Source organism: Salvelinus fontinalis, chromosome 30 (assembly GCF_029448725.1).
Source record: "Salvelinus fontinalis isolate EN_2023a chromosome 30, ASM2944872v1, whole genome shotgun sequence".
Taxonomy (NCBI): domain Eukaryota; kingdom Metazoa; phylum Chordata; class Actinopteri; order Salmoniformes; family Salmonidae; genus Salvelinus; species Salvelinus fontinalis.
Genome location: NC_074694.1, coordinates 41384362 through 41405435, shown reverse-complemented (window position 1 = coordinate 41405435; position 21074 = coordinate 41384362). Strand labels below are relative to the sequence as shown.

The following is a 21074-nucleotide window of genomic DNA, read 5'->3' as shown; positions in this document are numbered from 1 at the left end:
CCCATGGAGGTCTGGATTTGGAGTCACACTCGAAATTAAAGTGGAAAACCACACTACAGGCTGATCCAACTTTGATGTAATGTCCTTAAAACAAGTCAAAATGAGGCTCAGTAGTGTGTGTGGCCTCTACGTGCCTGTATGACCTCCCTACAACGCCTGGGCATGCTCCTGATGAGGTGGCGGATGGTCTCCTGAGGGATCTCCTCCCAGATCTGGATTAAAGCATCCGCCAACTCCTGGACAGTCTGTGGTGCAACGTGGCGTTGGTGGATGGAGCGAGACACGATGTCCCAGACGTGCTCAATTGGATTCAGGTCTGGGGAATGGGCGGGCCAGTCCATAGCATCAATGCCTTCCTCTTGCAGGAACCGCTGACACACTCCAGCCACATGAGGTCTAGCATTGTCTTGCATTAGGAGGAACCCAGGGCCAACCGCACCAGCATATGGTCTCACAAGGGGTCTGAGGATCTCATCTCGGTACCTAATGGCAGTCAGGCTACCTCTGGCGAGCACATGGAGGGCTGTGCGGCCCCCCAAAGAAATTCCACCCCACACCATGACTGACCCACCGCCAAACCGGTCATGCTGGAGGATGTTGCAGGCAGCAGAACGTTCTCCACGGCGTCTCCAGACTCTGTCACGTCTGTCACATGTGCTCAGTGTGAACCTGCTTTCATCTGTGAAGAGCACAGGGCGCCAGTGGCGAATTTGCCAATCTTGGTGTTCTCTGGCAAATGCCAAACGTCCTGCACGGTGTTGGGCTGTAAGCACAACCCCCACCTGTGGACGTCGGGCCCTCATGGGAGTCTGTTTCTGACCGTTTGAGCAGACACATGCACATTTGTGGCCTGCTGGAGGTCATTTTGCAGGGCTCTGACAGTGCTCCTTCTGCTCCTCCTTGCACAAAGGCGGAGGTAGCGGTCCTGCTGCTGGGTTGTTGCCCTCCTACGGCCTCCTCCACGTCTCCTGATGTACTGGCCTGTCTCCTGGTAGCGCCTCCATGCTCTGGACACTACGCTGACAGACACAGCACACCTTCTTGCCACAGCTCGCATTGATGTGCCATCCTGGATGAGCTGCACTGCCTGAGCCACTTGTGTGGGTTGTAGACTCCGTCTCATGCTACCACTAGAGTGAAAGCACCGCCAGCATTCAAAAGTGACCAAAACATCAGCCAGGAAGCATAGGAACTGAGAAGTGGTCTGTGGTCACCACCTGCAGAACCCCTCCTTTATTGGGGGTGTCTTGCTAATTGCCTATAATTTCCACCTGTTGTCTATCCCATTTGCACAACAGCATGTGAAATTTATTGTCAATCAGTGTTGCTTCCTAAGTGGACAGTTTGATTTCACAGAAGTGTGATTGACTTGGAGTTACATTGTGTTGTTTAAGTGTTCCCTATATTTTTTTGAGCAGTGTATAATGTGACATCCAACTTTGTATCACCAAATCCTTGTTCGATCTAGCATGGATGAAAGCCTCTAACAAGCATATTTTTTTTCAAGCACTTTCTCCAGGTTGACTTAACTCAAAGGTCCGTGCAGTCAAAAATGCAATTTCCCTGATGTTTTGTATATATTTCCACACTATGGGGTAGTGTAAAAGACTGCCTGAAATTTCTGCCTGTTTTGGTTGGATGGAGTTTTGGCCTGCCTGGTGACATCACCAGGTAAAGGTAAAGGTGGTAAATTATTTTCCAATCGTTTCGTTCTGAACAGAACCATATATATTTTTTGTTGCGTTCCACTGTTCTGACCAGCAAAATAAAACACTGAACGGGTTCGAACCAAAAAAACATTTTTTTTTTTATTGTTCCTTTCTGTTCCTTTTTAAACTTCAGATTTTTTATTTTTACATTTAGCTCGACATTAAATTACTTCACCAACCAGTGAGGATAGAGCAGTGTAGTGTGCTATGGAGCGGGCAAGCTATTTACATGCATTGTACAGACAAGTGTAGGATGCGAGATGCAACACATTTTGCGGGTGTTGGAGAGCGCGAGAGAGGGTGGAGCAGGTGGTTTGGCTTGAAGCACTAGGCATCTTGTTGTTTGACATGCATTATCTGAAATAGGCCCACAGAATTATACCTATGGAGGAGCGGCTTCTATGAAGTAACTTTGAACATCTTTGAACTTCAGAGAGTTGGCTTCATGTTGGACCAGAGCTAGCTAGCTAAAAGCAATTAAACGGTTCCCATGCTTTTAAAATAATGGTTCTGTTCCGGAACAGTATAGATTACTTTTGTTCCCAGTTTTTGGTTCTGTCCCCTGAACCTTTTCTGGTTTTCGGTTCTGTTCCGGTTCCAAACCTCTGCCAATAACAGCCAGTTTTCAGTTGTCCCCTCCCACAATCCCAGTAAGGTACATAATTGTAACCCAGAAATGATTTGATATTGAGGTAAAACAGCTGCATTAGACAATTAGGATAAAAGTTGATCATCATCAGCTAATGCTATATTTAAAGGTGCAATATGCAGAAATGGCTTTGCCATTTCCTGGTTGCTAAAATTCTAATATTTTGTCAAATTTCAGTTTGTGACGAAACAAGCAGTGTAGAGAATCATTGTACCATCAAAACCGCTGTGAAATAGATTTCAATAACCCAAAATACAGCATTTTCAGATGTTTGAAGCTTCTGTACAAAAACTAAAGTAAAGGTCGCAAAAACGAAACTTCAGAATAGGAATCATACAAATAGCGCACATAGAACAGATCTACCGCTTCTTAAACTTGCTTTCAATGAGAATGACAGATCTATAACTAATATTCCTATGTGAATTTGTCACCCAAAAAGTTACGTTTTGCAGCTTTAAGGTCTGGATAATTTTCACTTTAGTCTGCCAATCAACTACAAGAAACATGTCAGCATTGTCTCAAGAATCCCCCCTGCCTTTGTCTCTTGAACTTGAGTCCTCTTGCTGTGCAACTGTCACAAAACCAGGTGCCCTTTCCCTCCCTAGGTCTGCACCCCCTCCAGTCTCTGTCTGTGCCATGGCTGACCCTGGCTGGTGGAAGCTGACCTTCTCACGCAAGAAGTCTGAGGTCAAGGTTGTGTACAAGATCCCCCCAGAGTATGGCAATAGCACTGGGAATAAGAAGCATTCCAACAGCTCTCAGATCCCCACAGACAACCAGTTCAGTGCCAGACTGGAGAAGATAGCTGATAAGTCGGCCACTAAAGGGTGCCATGTTAAGGTGTCCCACTCTGGTCGCTTCAAGAAGATCCATGCCACACTGGCTGAGAACCCTACGTTGCCCCCTGAACATGGTCTTAGTGATGAGAACCACAGAGCAGAGAAATAACATACATAACGCATGTGCACACACACACACAAGTGCATATCAATACCAATGAACAACAAACAGCCACACCACTCACAAAAACGCAGCAATCTTATTCGCACAAAACATATATATATATATACACTCCCAAGGTGGACACCACACTCAAGTACATACTGTTACCATCTACATTCTCACTCACACCCATATAAACAATACAGTTCAAGGTTATTGATGCACAGACATATTAGAATGTGTGGTATCCTTGTGTGGATAGCTAGCAAAGTACCTTCAACAGTTCATTCCTGTGAGCATTGCACTTTTCAAGATTTTCAAGAATAAGGCAACAAATATGTTGCCTGTGTCTGAACAAGGGCTCATGACCAGTAATCTGGAGTGAATATATGTTAAAGTATATGAAAAATATGTTTAGCTTTAAAGGTTTGTTCGTTATAGATGTTTGTTATACATATACATGTTACACAGAATTACCTTGGCACAATTGCTCTCACATCAGATCTCTTAATCTTAATATACAGTTGAAGTCGGAAGTTTACATACACCTGAGCCAAATACATTTAAACTCAGTTTCAAAATTAATGACATTTAATCCTAGTCAAAAAAATCCCTGTTTTAGGTCAGTTGGGATCACCACTTTATTTTTTAGAATGTGAAATGTCAGAATAATAGTAGAGAGAATGATTTATTTCAGCTTTTATTTCTTTCATCACATTCCCAGTGGGTCAGATGTTTACATAAACAATTTAAATACTAATTGAGTGTAACTTGGGTCAAACGTTTCAGGAAGCCTTCCACAGGCTTCCCACAATAAGTTGGGTGAATTTTGGCCCATTCCTCCTGACAGAGCTGGTGTAACTGAGTCAGGTTTGTAGGCCTCCTTGCTTGCACACGCTTTTTCAGTTCTGCCCACACATTTTCTATGGGATTGAGTTCAGGGCTTTGTGATGGCCACTCCAACACCTCGACTTTGTTGTCCTTAAGCCATTTTGCCACAACTTTGGAAGTATGCTTGGGGTCATTGTCCATTTGGAAGACCCATTTGCAACCAAGCTTAACTTCCTGATGTCTTGAGATGTTGTTTCAATATATCCACATAATTTCCCTCCCTCGTGATGCCATCTATTTTGTGAAGTGCACCAGTTCCTCCTGCAGCAATACACCCCCACAACATGATGCTGCCACCCCCGTGCTTCACAGTTGGGACGGTGTTCTTCGGCATGCAAACTTCCCCCTTTTTCCTCCAAACATAACAATGGTCATCAGACCATAGGACATTTCTCCAAAAAGTACAATCTTTGTCCCCATGTGCAGTTGCAAACCGTAGTCTGGCATTTTTATGGCGGTTTTGGAGCAGTGGCTTCTTCCTTGCTGAGCGGCCTTTTAGGTTATGTCGATATAGGACTCATTTTACTGTGAATATAGATACTTTTGTACCTGTTTCTTCCAGCATCTTCACAAGGTCCTTTGCTGTTGTTCTGAGATTGATTTGCACTTTTCGCACCAAAGTATGTTCATCTCTAGGAGACAGAACGCATCTCCTTCCTAAGCGGTATGACGGCTGTGTGGTCCCATGGTGTTTATACTTGCGTACAATTGTTTGTACAGATGAACGTGGTACCTTCAGGCGTTTGGAATGAACCAGACTTGTGGAGGTCTACAACTTTTTTCTGAGGTCTTGGTTGATTTCTTTTGATGTTCCCATGATGTCAAGCAAAGAGGCACTGAGTTTGAAGGTAGGCCTTGAAATACATCCACAGGTACACCTCCAATTGACTCAAATGATGTCAATTAGCCTATCAGAAGCTTCTAAAGCCATGACACCATTTTCTGGAATTGTCCAAGATGTTTAAAGGCACAGTAAACTTAGTATATGTCAACTTCTGACCCACTGGATTTGTGATACACCGAATTATAAGTGAAATAATCTGCCTGTAAACAAGTGTTGGAAAAATGACTTGTGTCATTTAGATGTCATCCAGATGTCCTAACAGACTTGCCAAAACTATAGTATGTTAACAAGAAATTTGTGGAGTGGTTGAAAAACTAGTATTAATGACTCCAACCTAAGTGTATGTAATTTTCCAACTTCAACTGTACCTATATATATATACACCTTAATATACCTATATTTCAAAGGCAGATTGATCAAGACATGGATTGCCTGTAGAATCAGTCCATAACAAATTCAACACAGGGACTTCATTCTAATAGGCTATCGTTATTAAATTATTACAGAGAAACTGCTGTGGATGTGGGCCATTAAAATACATATTAGCAGCTAGCCAGAACATGTAGGCTATCCCTGCTCCAATAAAATGAAACTCATGTACGAACGTTAAATAACAGACACAGTACTGGAGATTGTGCTCTTTACAAGTACAGTTTCTAGAGGTTGTTGAGGCCTGCAGAAACACATTGCGGATTTTCTGTCAATCATTACCAAACAGTGACTACTCTACTAGACAGACTTTGCACTTCATGAGTCAGAAAATGCAAAGCATTCCATATAGCATATTCAGATTAGCAAAACCTTGTGTCACAGGTTATGTGCTAGACTGTATAGTTCATAGTTGCATCACATTAATCATGTTCCATTGTTGCCTTGGAGACAATAGACAATCAGGCCTCCTAACCAACCAGAAAATGTCTCCTTTATTTGGTATAAAACAAGACCAATTGAACAGAACAGCAAATTATGGCTTAATAAGATACACATCATATAGCACTTAGTTATTCAACATCAAAATTTTACTAATGTATAGAAATGATGTTGGTTTGATTGATGATGTTGACATGAGTGAGTTGTACGCTAGCCCCAATCTCCAGCCTGCTCTTTAGTCCATTTCCGCTAACCGTCCTTGTCAAGGGGATAGCCTCTGGTACACCCAGCCCGCCTCAGCATGATGTTGATGCTCTTCTAGAACATTTTTCGACCGTGTGAAAACAATACGGTCATGTAGCCTGTTGGTCTGACCCTGCCAGAACTCTATCATGTAAGGCTTAACGATATAGCCTCCCCTGTTGGAAGACAGGCAAAAACAAGAACAGGCTTGCATGATAAGACCACTTACTGCACAGGTTTGGCATGGCCAAGTCATGTAGAATTCCTGGTGATTTGATAGTAATACTAACCAATAGTCAGGCATTGGGACATCTGTGTCCTTGTACTTTTCCTCCAGCTCAGCATTTTTCTGTCTCAGGTACTGCAGAGTGAAACAAAACCGTCAAAATGGGCAACTCCACGCCAGGACCAAATACTAATCGAGTGTACGTAAACATCTGACCCACTGGGAATGTGGTAAACCAAATAAAAGCTAAAATAAATAATTCTCTCTGCTATTATTCTGACATTTCCCATTCTTAAAATAAAGTGGTGAGCCTAACGGACCTAAGACAGGGAATTTTTACTAGGATTAAATGTCAAAAATTGTGCAAAACTGAGTTTAAACATATTTGGCTAAGGTGTATGTAAACTTCCGACTTCAACTGCATACTGTACATGCCTCCTGTAAGACCCTGTGATCCGTGAACCATACATGATACGAAAACATCTTGGTGTCATTATACTTCTTTATAGTGTGCTTTCAAGTATGGAGTATTTCTAGATTCTGAAATAAAATGTTTAACATTCAGTTATTCAACATAAACAACATGAATATCTCAAAAGTACCCTTTTTGATACATCGTTTGGAATAATATCCTCTTCAAACACATACAATTTCCAGAGTGGGCTCTCTGGTACCATTGAAGATATGACAAATGTATAGACATGTATATTATAGGTCATTACCAATCACAGCCCTCCTTTAGGATTGCACATTCACAAAAATCACCTTTTTCTTTTCTTAATTTAACTAGACAAGTCAGTTAAGAACAAATTCTTATTTACAATGATGGCCTACCAAAAGGCAAAAGGCCTCCTGCGGGGATGGGGGCTGGGACTAAAAATATAAATAAATAAAAATATAGGACAAAACACACACACACACATCACGACAAGAGAGTCAACGCAACACTACATAAAGAGAGACCTACGACGACAACATTGCATTGCAGTGTGGGTGATGCTTATAAAATAATAACTTAAAAATTGTATGTACTTGTAGAGTATGTCATAAAATGAACAAAATCAAAAAGGGTACTTTAGAAATATTATTTTTCATGTTGAATAGATTCATGTGAGACAATAAAATCTCAATCTAGAGATACTCCATTATGTTAGAGCACACTATAAGGAGTATAGAGACCAAAATGTTGTCTGTATCATCGACGGTTCACAGATCATAGGGTCTTACAGGAGGCATGTATAGGTTTAAAAAGGACCTAAAATAGCCAATTTCATCATCATTTTCAAAAAAATTGTTTGTCATACACCCTTCCTCCCAATGAAGTTTCTATGTGAAAATTGGCAGAACAATCTGCGATGGCCCCAAAATATTTTGGGGTATCCTGGCTTGGAATTGCCCAGATTTAACATATTTCATTAATTTCCCTCATTTTGAGGGAATAAGTCCCTCAATGGTGGATGGCAATAATACAGTGGAGTAGCATGGACTGGTTCTCACATTTCTGTCAGGGACGGCAGTGCTTTGTCTGCTCACAATGGCCCCGATCTGGCTACTCTTGGGCCGGGAGTGGAAGTAGTCACAGGAACGCTGGTAGGGGATTCTCTCCACATTGCCCTCGATACGGATCTGCACACACACATTCTCAAGAGTAGTGCCAACTACTGTACAGCAAATTCAGTGTCATCCTGCATTAGTTAATTAATTCAAAAACCACATCACAATGTGTTAAAAAAAAAATCGAAGATATTTGAAGATATTAAAACAATGGGTTGACCAGTAGGCTACATTTTAAGAGGTAAAATGAAGCACATACCTGCCTGTTGATGGGCTCCCAGTAAAAGCACAGACATGCGTAAGGGTTGCTCTCCTACCGGAAGGGAAATCAAAAAATTCTGATGTAAAGTCTGCAAACAGAAGTAGTAGGGCTGGGCGATATGGCCAAAATATCATATCACAGTAGTTTTTAAAGTTTTGATGGTATTTGACTATTAGATTTTTTTTTTAATAATAAAAGTTCTACATTTGCTTTACGAGTAGTGCGTGATGCTACGGTGGCAACACATACATTCTACATGATTTTAATGGGTCTTTCTTCATTCTGATTGTTTTATACTGTTCAATTTAACTTCAACCTAAAATAATTTCCTGCATTTCCATCAATTTCTGCATTTCCTGCACTCATTTTAGATCATTCCCACACTGCCAGCTAACTAGCGATTCGCGGCTAACAGGATTTAGCTAAAACGTGCTAAGAAAAGACAAAGTAGCTGTTTGCAGATGTAACACAAACTAATTGTGTAATTACAGAACGCTTGTGGATTTAAATTAAAAATAAATAACATCATTGTCATCAACATTGTTGCATGTGCTGGATTGACCATGCAGACTGAACGCCAAGACCTATCGGCTGCCTTTGATACTGTGAACCATCAGATCCTCCTCTCCACCCTCTCCGAGCTGGGCATCTCCGGCGCGGCCCACGCTTGGATTGCGTCCTACCTGACAGGTCGCTCCTACCAGGTGGCGTGGCGAGAATCTGTCTCCGCACCACGTGCTCTCACCACTGGTGTCCCCCAGGGCTCTGTTCTAGGCCCTCTCCTATTCTCGCTATACACCAAGTCACTTGGCTCTGTCATATCCTCACATGGTCTCTCCTATCATTGCTATGCAGACGACACACAATTAATCTTCTCCTTTCCCCCTTCTGATGACCAGGTGGTGAATCGCATCTCTGCATGTCTGGCAGACATATCAGTGTGGATGACGGATCACCACCTCAAGCTGAACCTCGGCAAGACGGAGCTGCTCTTCCTCCCGGGGAAGGACTGCCCGTTCCATGATCTCGCCATCACGGTTGACAACTCCATTGTGTCCTCCTCCCAGAGCGCTAAGAACCTTGGCGTGATCCTGGACAACACCCTGTCGTTCTCAACTAACATCAAGGCGGTGGCCCGTTCCTGTAGGTTCATGCTCTACAACATTCGCAGAGTACGACCCTGCCTCACGCAGGAAGCGGCGCAGGTCCTAATCCAGGCACTTGTCATCTCCCGTCTGGATTACTGCAACTCGCTGTTGGCTGGGCTCCCTGCCTGTGCCATTAAACCCCTACAACTCATCCAGAACGCCGCAGCCCGTCTGGTGTTCAACTTTCCCAAGTTCTCTCACGTCACCCCGCTCCTCCGCTCTCTCCACTGGCTTCCAGTTGAAGCTCGCATCCGCTACAAGACCATGGTGCTTGCCTACGGAGCTGTGAGGGGAACGGCACCTCCGTACCTTCAGGCTCTGATCAGGCCCTACACCCAAACAAGGGCACTGCGTTCATCCACCTCTGGCCTGCTCGCCTCCCTACCTCTGAGGAAGTACAGTTCCCGCTCAGCCCAGTCAAAACTGTTCGCTGCTCTGGCACCCCAATGGTGGAACAAACTCCCTCACGACGCCAGGTCAGCGGAGTCAATCACCACCTTCCGGAGACACCTGAAACCCCACCTCTTTAAGGAATACCTAGGATAGGATGAAGTAATCCTTCTAAACCCCCCCCCCCCCCCCCCTTAAAAGATTTAGATGCACTATTGTAAAGTGGCTGTTCCACTGGATATAAGGTGAATGCACCAATTTGTAAGTCGCTCTGGATAAGAGCGTCTGCTAAATGACTTAGATGTTAGATGTAAGTGTCTCGTGGTCAAGCAACAACAAATACGCCCCTTGAGTGACAGAAGGATGACTCAAGTAGAAGGTGTAAACTATTAAAATTGACGTTACATCACATTTAACAGACCTTACATTCAAAAAGCGTTATAGAAGGTAAAGTAAAATCCCAAACCGGTCCGTGCATCAATATCGGTATATTGTAAAATACAGTATACTGCCCAGCCCTAAGAATAGTATGACATAATCTAGTAGTACATACATTTGAGAGGACAGGAAGATGCCTGCCTTGTGACAGTAGCAGACACTAACCAGCTCTCCACCTTTCCGGCTCTCGTAGTTGGTAAAGAAGCGGAAGCCTTCATCGCTGTAGCCTTTTAACAAGACCATACGAGCAGATGGACGTCCTTCTCTTCACGTAGAAATAAGCAGATTGATAGAAAATGTGTTACAATTTGAGCTTAAGAAGCAAGCATTGTGTTTAATGGAGTACTTACGGGGGTACTCACTTAGTGGATGTGGCGATGCACATTGCATTGGGCTCTCCAATTTCAGGACATTTTGTGGCTTGATCAAACCAATCTCCAAACTGCTTGATGGGATCCAGAGACACGAGCTGATTCTCCTCAAAGCACTACGACATGTTAATATAATGACACTTTTACATCAAAATGCACATTACATTGAAGACATAAGCAGACTTGGACATTTAAGGAAATACATTTTGAGAAATGTCTATTATGCCATCTTCAATACATTTCTGATATCACTCCAATTACTGGGGTGTATGCAGTGAGGTGAACCTTCGTAACTTTGTAGATGATAAAGATGTTAGGACTAGAGGTGACACAATTCTCTTTTCTAGTATGTGGACAGCTGCTTGTTGAACATCTCATTCCAAAATCATGGGAATTAATATGGAGTTGGTCCCCCCTTTGCTGCTATAACAGCCTCCACTCTTCTGGGAAGGCTTTCCACTAGATGTTGGAACATTGCTGCGTGGACTTGCTCCCATTCAACCACAAGAGCATTAGTGAGGTTGGGCATTGATGTTTGGCAATTAGGTCTGGCTTGCAGTCAGTGTTCCAATTCATCCCAAAGGAGTTAGATGGGGTTGAGGTCAGGGCTCTGTCCAGGCCAGTCAAGTTCTTCCATACCGATCACGACAAACCATTTCTGTATGGACCTCGCTTTGTGCATGGGGGCATTGTCATGCTGAAACTTGAAAGGGCCTTCCCCAAATTGTTGCCACAAAGTAGGAAGCACAGAATCGTCTAGAACATGGATCATCAACTAGATTCCGCCACGGGCCAATTTTTTCTTGAGGTGATGGTCGGGGGGCCGGGAACATATTTACAATCATTTGTAGATGGCAAATTGACCTCAAGAAGCCCAAACATATACAGTATCATGTTTGACTAAAACAGAATGATTTCAAACCATGCTTACATTTGTATATGGTCACGTTTCTCTCTATTATGCGTGGGACTACTTGGAAACAGATGTAAAATCATTTTTTAGCTGATTTCCTGGTGTTTTTAGTCTAATATGTTTAACAACAAAACATGTATTTATTTATTTTCTCAGAAAACTTGGGTGGACAAATAAAACCACCAATGGGCTAAATTCGGACCGCGGGCTGCCAGTTGGGGAACCCTGATCTAGAATATCATTGTTTGCTGTATTGTTAAAACCTTCTTCACTGGATCTAAAAGGGCCTGAACCATGAAAAACAGCTCCAGACCATTATTCCTCCTCCACTAAACTTTACAGTTGGCACTATGCATTGGGGCAGGTAGCGTTCTCCTGGCATCCGCCAAACCCAGATTTGTCCGTCGGACTGCCAGATGGTGAAGCGTGATTCATCATTCCAGAGAACGCGTTTCCACTGCTCCAGAGTTCAATGGCAGTGAGCTTTACACCACTCCAGCCAATGCTTGGCATTGCACATAGTGATCTTAGACTTCTGTGTGCCTTTTCGGCCATGGAAACACATTTCATGAAGCTCCCGAGGAACAGTTCTTGTGCTGACGTTGCTTCTAGAAGCAGTTGGAAGTCGGTAGTGAGTGTTGCAACCGAGGACAGAAGATTTTTTACACGTTACGCGCTTCAGCACTCAACGGTCCCGTTCTGTGAGCTTGTGTGGTCTACCACTTCGCAGATATGCTGTTGTTGCTCCAAAGACGTTTCCACTTCACAAATAACAGGTGACATCCTAAGATGGTGCCACGTTGAAAGTCACTGAGCTCTTCAGAAAGGCAATTCTACTGCCACTGTTTGTCTATGGAGATTGCATGGCTGTGTGTTCGATTGTATACATCTGTCAGCAACGGGTGTGGATGACATACCGGAATCTACTCATTTTAAGGGTTGTCCACATACTTTTGCATATATAGTGTATATTATAGGGCCGTTATGCTCCCTTCGCCAGTGGTGGAGCTATTGGGAGATGCCCCTTCATTACATCACAAGACGTTGCACTTAAGCAAAGTCAGCTTTGTAAGCAGATTTTACATTTGACTAAAGTACATTCAATTGACATATCATACGTGCAATGTGATGGAAATGTTGGGGTCATCAAACGTCATTTACACTCCAAAACAGTGCTAAATAATACACCACTGAAACAATGTGGGCAAACTGGGTAGGCATTGTTGTGCCGCTGGTATATGCAAGTGCCTGCATTTGCCATTGCCATCTTTACGGTCGTTCAACCGAAATTAGAAGGGTAAGTGAGGTAGCTTGTGCCATAACAAGAATGTAAGAAAAAAAAAATCTTGTTTATTCTCACCTCTTCGTCTCCTTTGTATTTTTTCCGCATGCCACTGAGATCCATGGTTGTAGAATCACTCGTAGATGTCGTGCAAAAGGACTGAGAAAATAAGGCTCGACAGCAAGCTGTCAACGAGGCATGGGGATGAAAGTATTGACCTATTTCACTGATATTCTTTAATGTACTGCAACTGGGTATGCGCCTCATGCTTGTACAACAACCACGCAAAGCCTGACTGACGTAATCACGTTCACTGTCTCACGTAAAATATTACGCAAACATTCGCTGACTTTTGTAACCAAAAACAGTACTGTATGAAGAGAGGCAGAAACTGCTTCTCTAGGAGAAATAGGTGGCAAGCTAAGCTTATGCGCTGAACTACGCATATCCAAACTACGCATATACAGGCCGTCAAACCAAATATTTTTTGGAACGAAAATGAAAACGTGTCAGTTTGTAATTTGCACGAGGTTGGAGAAATAACATGTTCAACTAGTTAAGACATTTGCTCGAATCTTGGTTGTTCCTTTAGATTTCGAGAAAATTACATTATTAAATGAATACAGCTACATGTCTAGTCAAACCATGTTGTTGGAACACGCGTCTATGTCCTCGGTTGTACACAGTTTACACCTTATGACTTCCTAACTAGCCGTCATTAGTTAGTTACACCGGCTAGTTACATAAAAAGCTAGTTACATTGTAGCAAGTACCTGTCTAGCAAGTGCATGGCTGCATTGTAACAAGCAGAGCATTGCAACAACAGCCTTTAAAAATACACCTGGAGAAAAAACGAATTGCAACTTCATGCTTTACTCTTGGGTGGAAGGTTATTACAGAAAGCTTGATGTGCAAAATGCTCTGTACACTACCACCATATACATCCTTTCTTTGATGTCAAACCTGAGCCAAGACCATCACTGTACAAAGATAATCACATTGATATAAAGATGGATTGTATTGTATCACTCACACCATATACTGTATTATTGGAATGTATGCACATGCACACACAAGTGAACACTTTTATCCAATGCAACACAGTTATCAGTTTTTATTGCCTGCATAGAATGGTAGGGCTCCTGAGCTGCGCCACTCAGGAGCCCTACAGACCTTGGTTCAATCCCGGGCTGTATCACAACCAGCGGTGATCTGGAGTCCCATAGGGCAGCACACAATTGGTCTGGGTTAGGGGAGGGTTTGACTGGGGTAGGCCCCTCATTGTAAAATAAGAATTTGTTCTTAACTGATTTGCCTTGTTAAATATAAGATTCAGTCTGTCTAACCTCTATTTTTTAATAAATCCTCCTTTATAAGCACACAATAAACACCTTATTAATGTAACATGTGTGTCTACAGGATGGTTGCCCCTGATGCAGAGTGTCCAGCATGGCTCTAAGGCAGTCACACGTCACAAGAAGTCCATGCACATCCTCAAACAGAAGCTGATGACTGTCACTGAATACATTTCACCCAAACCTGCGGCTCCCCCAGGGATTCTGACCCCCCACGTCAAACCAGTTCAGGAGGTCAGTGAAGTCCAGCGCATGTGTTTATAACTCAAAAACAAGCACAAGAAACCTGTCAATGTTCGTGTGCATACTGGAGCTGTCTTTTCAGCGCCACACAAACACACATCTATAGTTGTGTAGTGCTGAAAGGAGAGCTCCTCCATCCGGTCAGTTAGGAATAGCATCCGGTCAGTTAGGAATAGTAGTGATGTGAGCTGGTATCGAGATGTGGACTGATTTATGAGTCCTGGTTTATTCACAAGAAAGTGGCCTGGTGTTGCTCTTGAAGAAGGAATTGCAGACGGTGTTCCAGGACTGTAAGATGATCGCTGTGATCCAAAACAACGCCACCAATTCAGAAGATATTCTGCTTCTCAAGCACAGGCTCTACTAGCATGGCATCAAAATCAAGCTTGTTTATATTGTGCCTTTGAGGCAAATTGTATAGCCGTTTGCATTTGGAAAGAGTTTAATATGACGTTTTTGACATTGTTTAACCACAGGTGATGAGGTCCTACCTGCCAGACAGCCCTTACATTAACATGGGGCCTCTATTCAATGGCCAGACTGTTATATTTGTTAGTAAAGAGCCAAAGGTGAAGCAGATGTTTCTGAGTTTGAGGACCAGCCCCCAGGTGGTATTATTGGGTAAGTACAATCTGATGGCCCTACTACCAGTATAGCAAAACTGTATTACATGACTTCAGTGAAGATACTATAATACAAGCAATTGTGTAATGTCTTACTTTTCCTCCCACTGTTTTAGGGGTTCGTATATGGAAGACATTGCTGAGTCAGCCGGGGGTGTTGAACTATGCTAAGCTTTTGTCAGTGACCCTGGTTCAGGGAGAGCTGGTGAGAGGCTTACCACGATGACCCCTCAGACAGCCTCCATGCTGCAGCGCCACCCCGCCCACCTCTCATTGCTGCTCCAGCAAAAAAGTAAACGCACCAACCTACTTGGTTAAAGAGGTTAAGAGGTCATCGTCTGGGGTGATCCTTTTTTAATATATCAAAATCTGAGTAGATATTTGCAAAAGTCATTACCAAGAGTCATGCATGTTGCAATAGTAATGAGAATCAGGCTAGCCAAAATAAACACAAGTGGTCTCGGAGATCCTGACAAATGCTAATCTGGGGATTACAGAATGTTCATCTGGGTCAGTCTATTACCGATTACCGCTGCTATTCTGGGTTTGTGGGAGAGAACCTAACATATTCATCTCAATTCAATAGCAGTCTGTCACAGGGCAAGCCCTACTAACCCGCAGGGTTGCGTATTAATTGAATGTGTGTGTGCTATATCACATGAAGTATCCTGTTCAAATAGCCCTCTTGAATTTCTTATTTAACTATAGAAAAAGGCTTTTTACATCATGTCAGTCTGTCATGTGTATTCTGTGCTGCAGAACAACATTGAAGAGACTTGATTTAAATTTCTTGGAAACATGTAGTTATCCAATGGAGATATAGGGTCAGACAAGCCTAGGTGCGCCGTAAATTGTCAGGTCTACATGTCTAGCAACACCCCATAAGCACATCTAATTCCTTAGGCTAATGCGGATAATGCCCTGGCCACAATGCGCAGTGGCACAGCTCTCCATGGATTTGGGGGATGCGCATTTTGCTCATTGCGTGAGGACAGGGAAGCCGTCATTGGCCGTTTCTACAACACTTTTTGAAGGCATTTCTTGTTTTTCCCGCATATTTGTTGAGAAAGCCATTGTTCAACGATATGGTGAGGCTCTGTGATTTGACAAACAAATGGGAAATCACGAAGTTTGTTGGACATTTGAAGAAAAAATGATTACCGTGATGAGAGTGGTCACACATGAACTTCAGGTAAGCACATAGACTGATATTTGCATTTATGGAATGTGTAGTTTGACGAGAGGACTTTTCAGGAAAGGGAAATTCCAAGAATTGTATATGAATTCCAATTTCAACGTGTCCACTTTAGCCAACTAAACAAACAACCACATAACCAAAACATGCTACAGTATTTAATGGGTTGACCCATTTCAAAATGTTGCGATTGGACATAAATATTGCAATAATATCAGATAATTATAGATTTGGCTATTATAGAATACATTTGTTTTAACACTTCATTAAGCACATCATTAATCAGACTAGGATCTTATGGCTATGAATGAGATGTTTAATCAATAGATGATGGTTGAACAAAAAAGAATCACACATTTTAAACTTGTGCCATGCTTAAAATGGCTTTGTTTAGTTCAGACCATGAGTCAAGTTGTGTGGGACAATAATTCATAATGGGCTTTAGATAAGGGCCTCCTTGCCCCTATTTAACCCTTGTGATGAGGCCCAAGGTTATGCCTTTTTGCATAATTCTTTCTTGAGAATAACAAGTAGTTTGTATTATTTAACCACATAGCACATTTACTCACTTGTTTGATCACCCCCTTCATCCTGTGGTACACTCACACAATTGTCAGACAGTGGCATCAGAGTTTTCAATCCCAGAGGCACAACATCGCGATACTTCCAGGAACTCGTCGCAAAGCAGACTCGACAGAACAGACCGAGGTTTGGCAAGTCATTGGAAGAAGTAAAACATTTGTTTAAATACAATTTTTCTAATTCAGAAGGCAAAACCTAGTTTCGAACCTATATAGTGCGTTAGGTATTCAGACCCCTTTACATTTTCCACATTTTGTTACGTTACAGCCTTATTCTAAAATGGACTAAATTGTTTTTTCCCCTCATCAATCTACACACAATAACCCATAATCCGAGCAAAAACATTTTTTTTTTTTTTTTTATTTTAGCAAATTTAAACCCTCCCCGAGGAAATATCACATTTACATAAGTATTCAGACCCTTTACTCAGTACTTTGTTGAAACACATTTGGCAGCGATTACAGCATCAAGTCTCCTTGGGTATGATGCTACAAGCTTGGGACACCAGTATTTGGGGAGTTTCTCCCATTCTTCTCTGCAGGTCCTCTCAAACTCTGTCAGGTTGGATGGGAAGTGTCGCTGCACAGCTATTTCAAATCAAAGTTTATTTGTCACGTGCGTCAAATACAACAGGTGTAGACCTTACAGGGAAATGCTTACTTACAGGCTGTAACCAATAGTGCAAAAAAGGTGTTAGGTGAACAATAGGTAGGTAAACAAGTGGTTAGTCAGGCTGATTGAGGTAGTATGTACATGTAGATATGGTTAAAGTGACTATGCATTAAGGAACAGAGAGTAGCAGTAGCGTAAAAGAGGGGTTGGCGGGTGGCGGGACACAATGCAGATAGCCCGGTTAGCGAATGAGCGGGAGCACTGGTTGGTCGGCTCAATTGAGGTAGTATGTACATGAAGGTATAGTTAAAGTGACTATGCATATATGATAAACAGAGAGTAGCAGTAGCGTAAAAAGAGGGGTTGGGGGGGTGGGAGGGGCACACAATGTAAATAGTCCGGGTAGCCATTTGATTACCTGTTCAGGAGTCTTATGGCTTGGGGGTAAAAACTGTTCAGAAACCTTTTTGTCCTAGACCTGGCACTCCGGTACCGCTTGCCATGCGGTAGTAGAGAGAACAGTCTATGACTGGGGTGGCTGGGGTCTTTGACAATTTTTAGGGTCTTCCTCTGACATCGCCTGGTGTAGAGGTCCTGGATGTCAGGCAGCTTAGCCCCAGTGATGTACTGGGCCGTACGCACTACCCTCTGTAGTGCCTTGCGGTCAGAGGCCGAGCAATTGCCGTACCAGGCAGTGATGCAACCAGTCAGGATGCTCTCGATGTTGCAGCTGTAGAACCTTTTCAGGATCTCAGGACCCATGCCAAGTCTTTTTAGTTTCCTGAGGGGGAATAGGCTTTGTCGTGCCCTCTTTACGACTGTCTTGGTGTGTTTGGACCATTCTAGTTTGTTGTTGATGTGGACACCAAGGAACTTGAAGCTCTCAACCTGTTCCACTACAGCACCGTCGACGAGAATGGGGGGCGTGCTCGATCCTCCTTTTCCTGTAGTACACAATCATCTCCTTAGTCTTGGTTACAGAGATGATTGTGGACTACAGGAAAAGGTGGACTGAGCACTCCCCCATTCTCATCGACGGGGCCGATCCAACAACTCCAGAGATGTTGGATCGGGTTCAAGTCCGGGCTCTGGCTGGGCCACTCAATGACATTCAGAGACTTGTACCGATGCCACCCCTGCGGTGTCTGGATGTGTGCTTAGGGTCATTGTCCTGTTGGAAGGTGAACCGTCACACCAGTCTGAGGTCCTGAGCTCTCTGGAGCAGGTTTTCATCAAGGACCTCTCTGTACTTGGCCCTGTTGAAAATGACAAACTGACCAGTTTTATTTTAGTCCCCCAAAAATTATATTGAATGAGTGCCTTTCATTTGACGGCCTTGTGGGGGACTTTTTTTGTTGACATGAGGTAAGCAGAGAAAGTGGGTCTACAACAGACTCGCGTTTGGAAAATCTGTTTAATAATAATTTCCTTGAGATATTTTGTCTCAAATTCACTCTGTTTTAAGGAGTAATCGTTCTGCCCACCAGGCACAGTAAGTTGAAATGGAATTTTATTTAACTTCTGGCTTCCCGCAGACTGTTCTTTTGCAACCCAGTACAATTGGGAGCAACGCCAGAGCAAATACAGTTTCTGCCAATGTGTACAAAAGTCCCAAGGGTTTGCGATACGGTTTAGTAAACCTTTGGAACGTTACACTGAGAAATTATAATATAAAAGGTCAAATTACTATACACCTTTTTGACACGATTCCCACACAACCGTATTTCCATGGACGAGACAAATCACCAACCTGTCTGATTAATCGGGCTGTAAAACACAATTAATTGGTTACATACAGCCTGAAACACTGGAGTGCAAAATCGTGTAAATGTTTCTTACAAGCCAGAATATTTCTCTTTCTTTACCGGTTGTCAGTGCTGTTGGCATCCAATATTAATGGTGCATTACTGCCACCAGCTGGACAGGGTATAATTAAAAATCCATTGGGGGAAAGGGAGAAAAACGGCATCATCCAAAATATAAAATAGACACGTCAACAAACAAAACCCATCTCACTTATTCAATCACATTCCATCCCCCCCATTTTAAAAATAAGGGGCCTGTGAGGGCAAAACATTCACCGACTGGATTTCTTGCAAGGCCTCAGCTGTGAAATCACAAAGACCCAAGAAACGTTCAGCTGCATTCACAATGATTCCAATTTTCTCTGACTCTTCTCCGCTTGTGCTGTACAGTTTATGACCATTGAAATAAAATAATACAAAGTCCACCTTTTTAACATGTAGCATTTCACTATCCCTCGATTGATGAGAAACCTTCACTCTTCGTGGTGGCTCTACTATCATTGTTTCTTTCCCACCACTCGTTCCTTCCATTCTTCTCACCTCCTCCAGATAGGAGACACAATGAACACACCTTGCTCTTGCCACCTCGGTCTCCTTCACCCTCCAGGAATTTGGGTCCTTGTTCACCTCCACAGTTGCAGCATTTCACTTCATCTGGCATATGATATTCTTCCCTTCTGCACACACTTGACACATGGCCAAATATTTTACGCTAATGACACTGAAGGGGCTTGTGCACAAAAGCTCTTACATGGTATTTCATGAATCCTAACTTTATATGAATAGGGGGAGACTCTTCATCAAAGAACAGTAGTATGGATGAAGTTCATTTATTTTCTCCATCCACCATACGGGTCAGTCGACATGCACCAACCACTCCATCTATGTCTTCAGTTACAGCTTCTGCCTCCTTGATATGCGCCCTGCTTCGAAAATCCATACAGGAAACATTTCCACTCCGATATCTTTTTGAGGGTGCTCCGCAGACACACTTGTGACTCTCACCAACTCCACACTTTCCTCCAACACATACCCGATTTTCCTCGAGACATTAAATGGATTTCCCAGGTAGCATTGATCCAACACACTCACTTGGATAAAACATGAGTCTAGGGGTTTCCTAGTTTCCATCACAACTTGACTTCTCTTGTTTCCCTTCTTCTTTGCCACTGTAACCCACTCATTCTCACTCTCTGTGCTATTATCTTCACTCGACTCACTAGGAGTAAAAAAAAAAAAAAAGTTTCCGCCATCTTCTCCATCTTCTCCAACGACTAGCCCACCAGAGCTGTCCCTCACAACACCCATAGAGCTATAAGAGGTCACACCTCACAGAACAGGTGATATGCAGGACTTTTAATTTGCATTTAGACACAAGCACTTCCAACTGATTGTGAGCAAACGTGCTTCAGTCGGAATGTTCGACTTTCATAGTGTGTATCAAGGTTATTATAATTTTGTGTTATATTTTTTTATTTGACCCCTTTTTCTCCCCAAATTTTGTCGTATCCAATTGGTAGTTACAGTCTTGTCTCATCTTTGCAACTCCCGTACGGACTTGGGAGAGGCGAAGGTCGAGAGCCGCGCGTCCTCCGAAACACAACCCAACCAAGCCGCACTTGACACAATGCCCACTTAACCCGGAAGCAAGCCGGCACCAATGTGTCGGAGGAAACACTGTATACCTGGCAACCGTGTCAGCGTGCACTGCGCCCTGCCCGCCACAGGAGTCGCTAGTGAGCGATGGGAGAAGGTCATCCCTGCCGGCCAAACCCTCCCCTAACCCAGACGACGCTGGGACAATTGTGCGCTGACCCATGGGTCTCCCGGTCGCGGCCGGCTGCGACAGAGCCTGGACTCTAACCCATAATCTTTAGTGGCACAGCTGGCACTGCGATGCAGTGCCTTAGACCACTGCGCCACTCGG

At 43.2% G+C, this 21074-nt stretch overlaps 2 protein-coding genes and 1 pseudogene across 2 annotated transcripts; 2 read left to right on the top strand and 1 right to left on the bottom strand.

The window, feature by feature from the left end:
- The first annotated feature begins 2972 nt into the window (after positions 1–2972).
- LOC129829236 (proline-rich protein 15-like protein B) lies at positions 2973–3310 on the top strand. Its single transcript, XM_055890904.1, has one exon. The coding sequence runs from the start codon at positions 2995–2997 to the stop codon at positions 3304–3306; it is 312 nt and encodes a 103-aa protein (XP_055746879.1). The 5' UTR covers positions 2973–2994; the 3' UTR covers positions 3307–3310.
- Positions 3311–5935: 2625 nt separating this feature from the next.
- Positions 5936–13037, bottom strand: LOC129829235 (pyridoxine-5'-phosphate oxidase-like). Its single transcript, XM_055890903.1, has 7 exons — positions 12811–13037; positions 10529–10653; positions 10332–10431; positions 8188–8241; positions 7872–8000; positions 6439–6509; positions 5936–6324 (listed from the first exon to the last, which is right to left on the bottom strand). The coding sequence occupies exons 1-7, from the start codon at positions 12997–12999 to the stop codon at positions 6168–6170; spliced, it is 825 nt and encodes a 274-aa protein (XP_055746878.1). The 5' UTR covers positions 13000–13037; the 3' UTR covers positions 5936–6167.
- Positions 13038–13786: 749 nt separating this feature from the next.
- Positions 13787–15271, top strand: LOC129828528 (39S ribosomal protein L10, mitochondrial-like; annotated as a pseudogene).
- The last annotated feature ends 5803 nt before the right edge of the window (positions 15272–21074 follow it).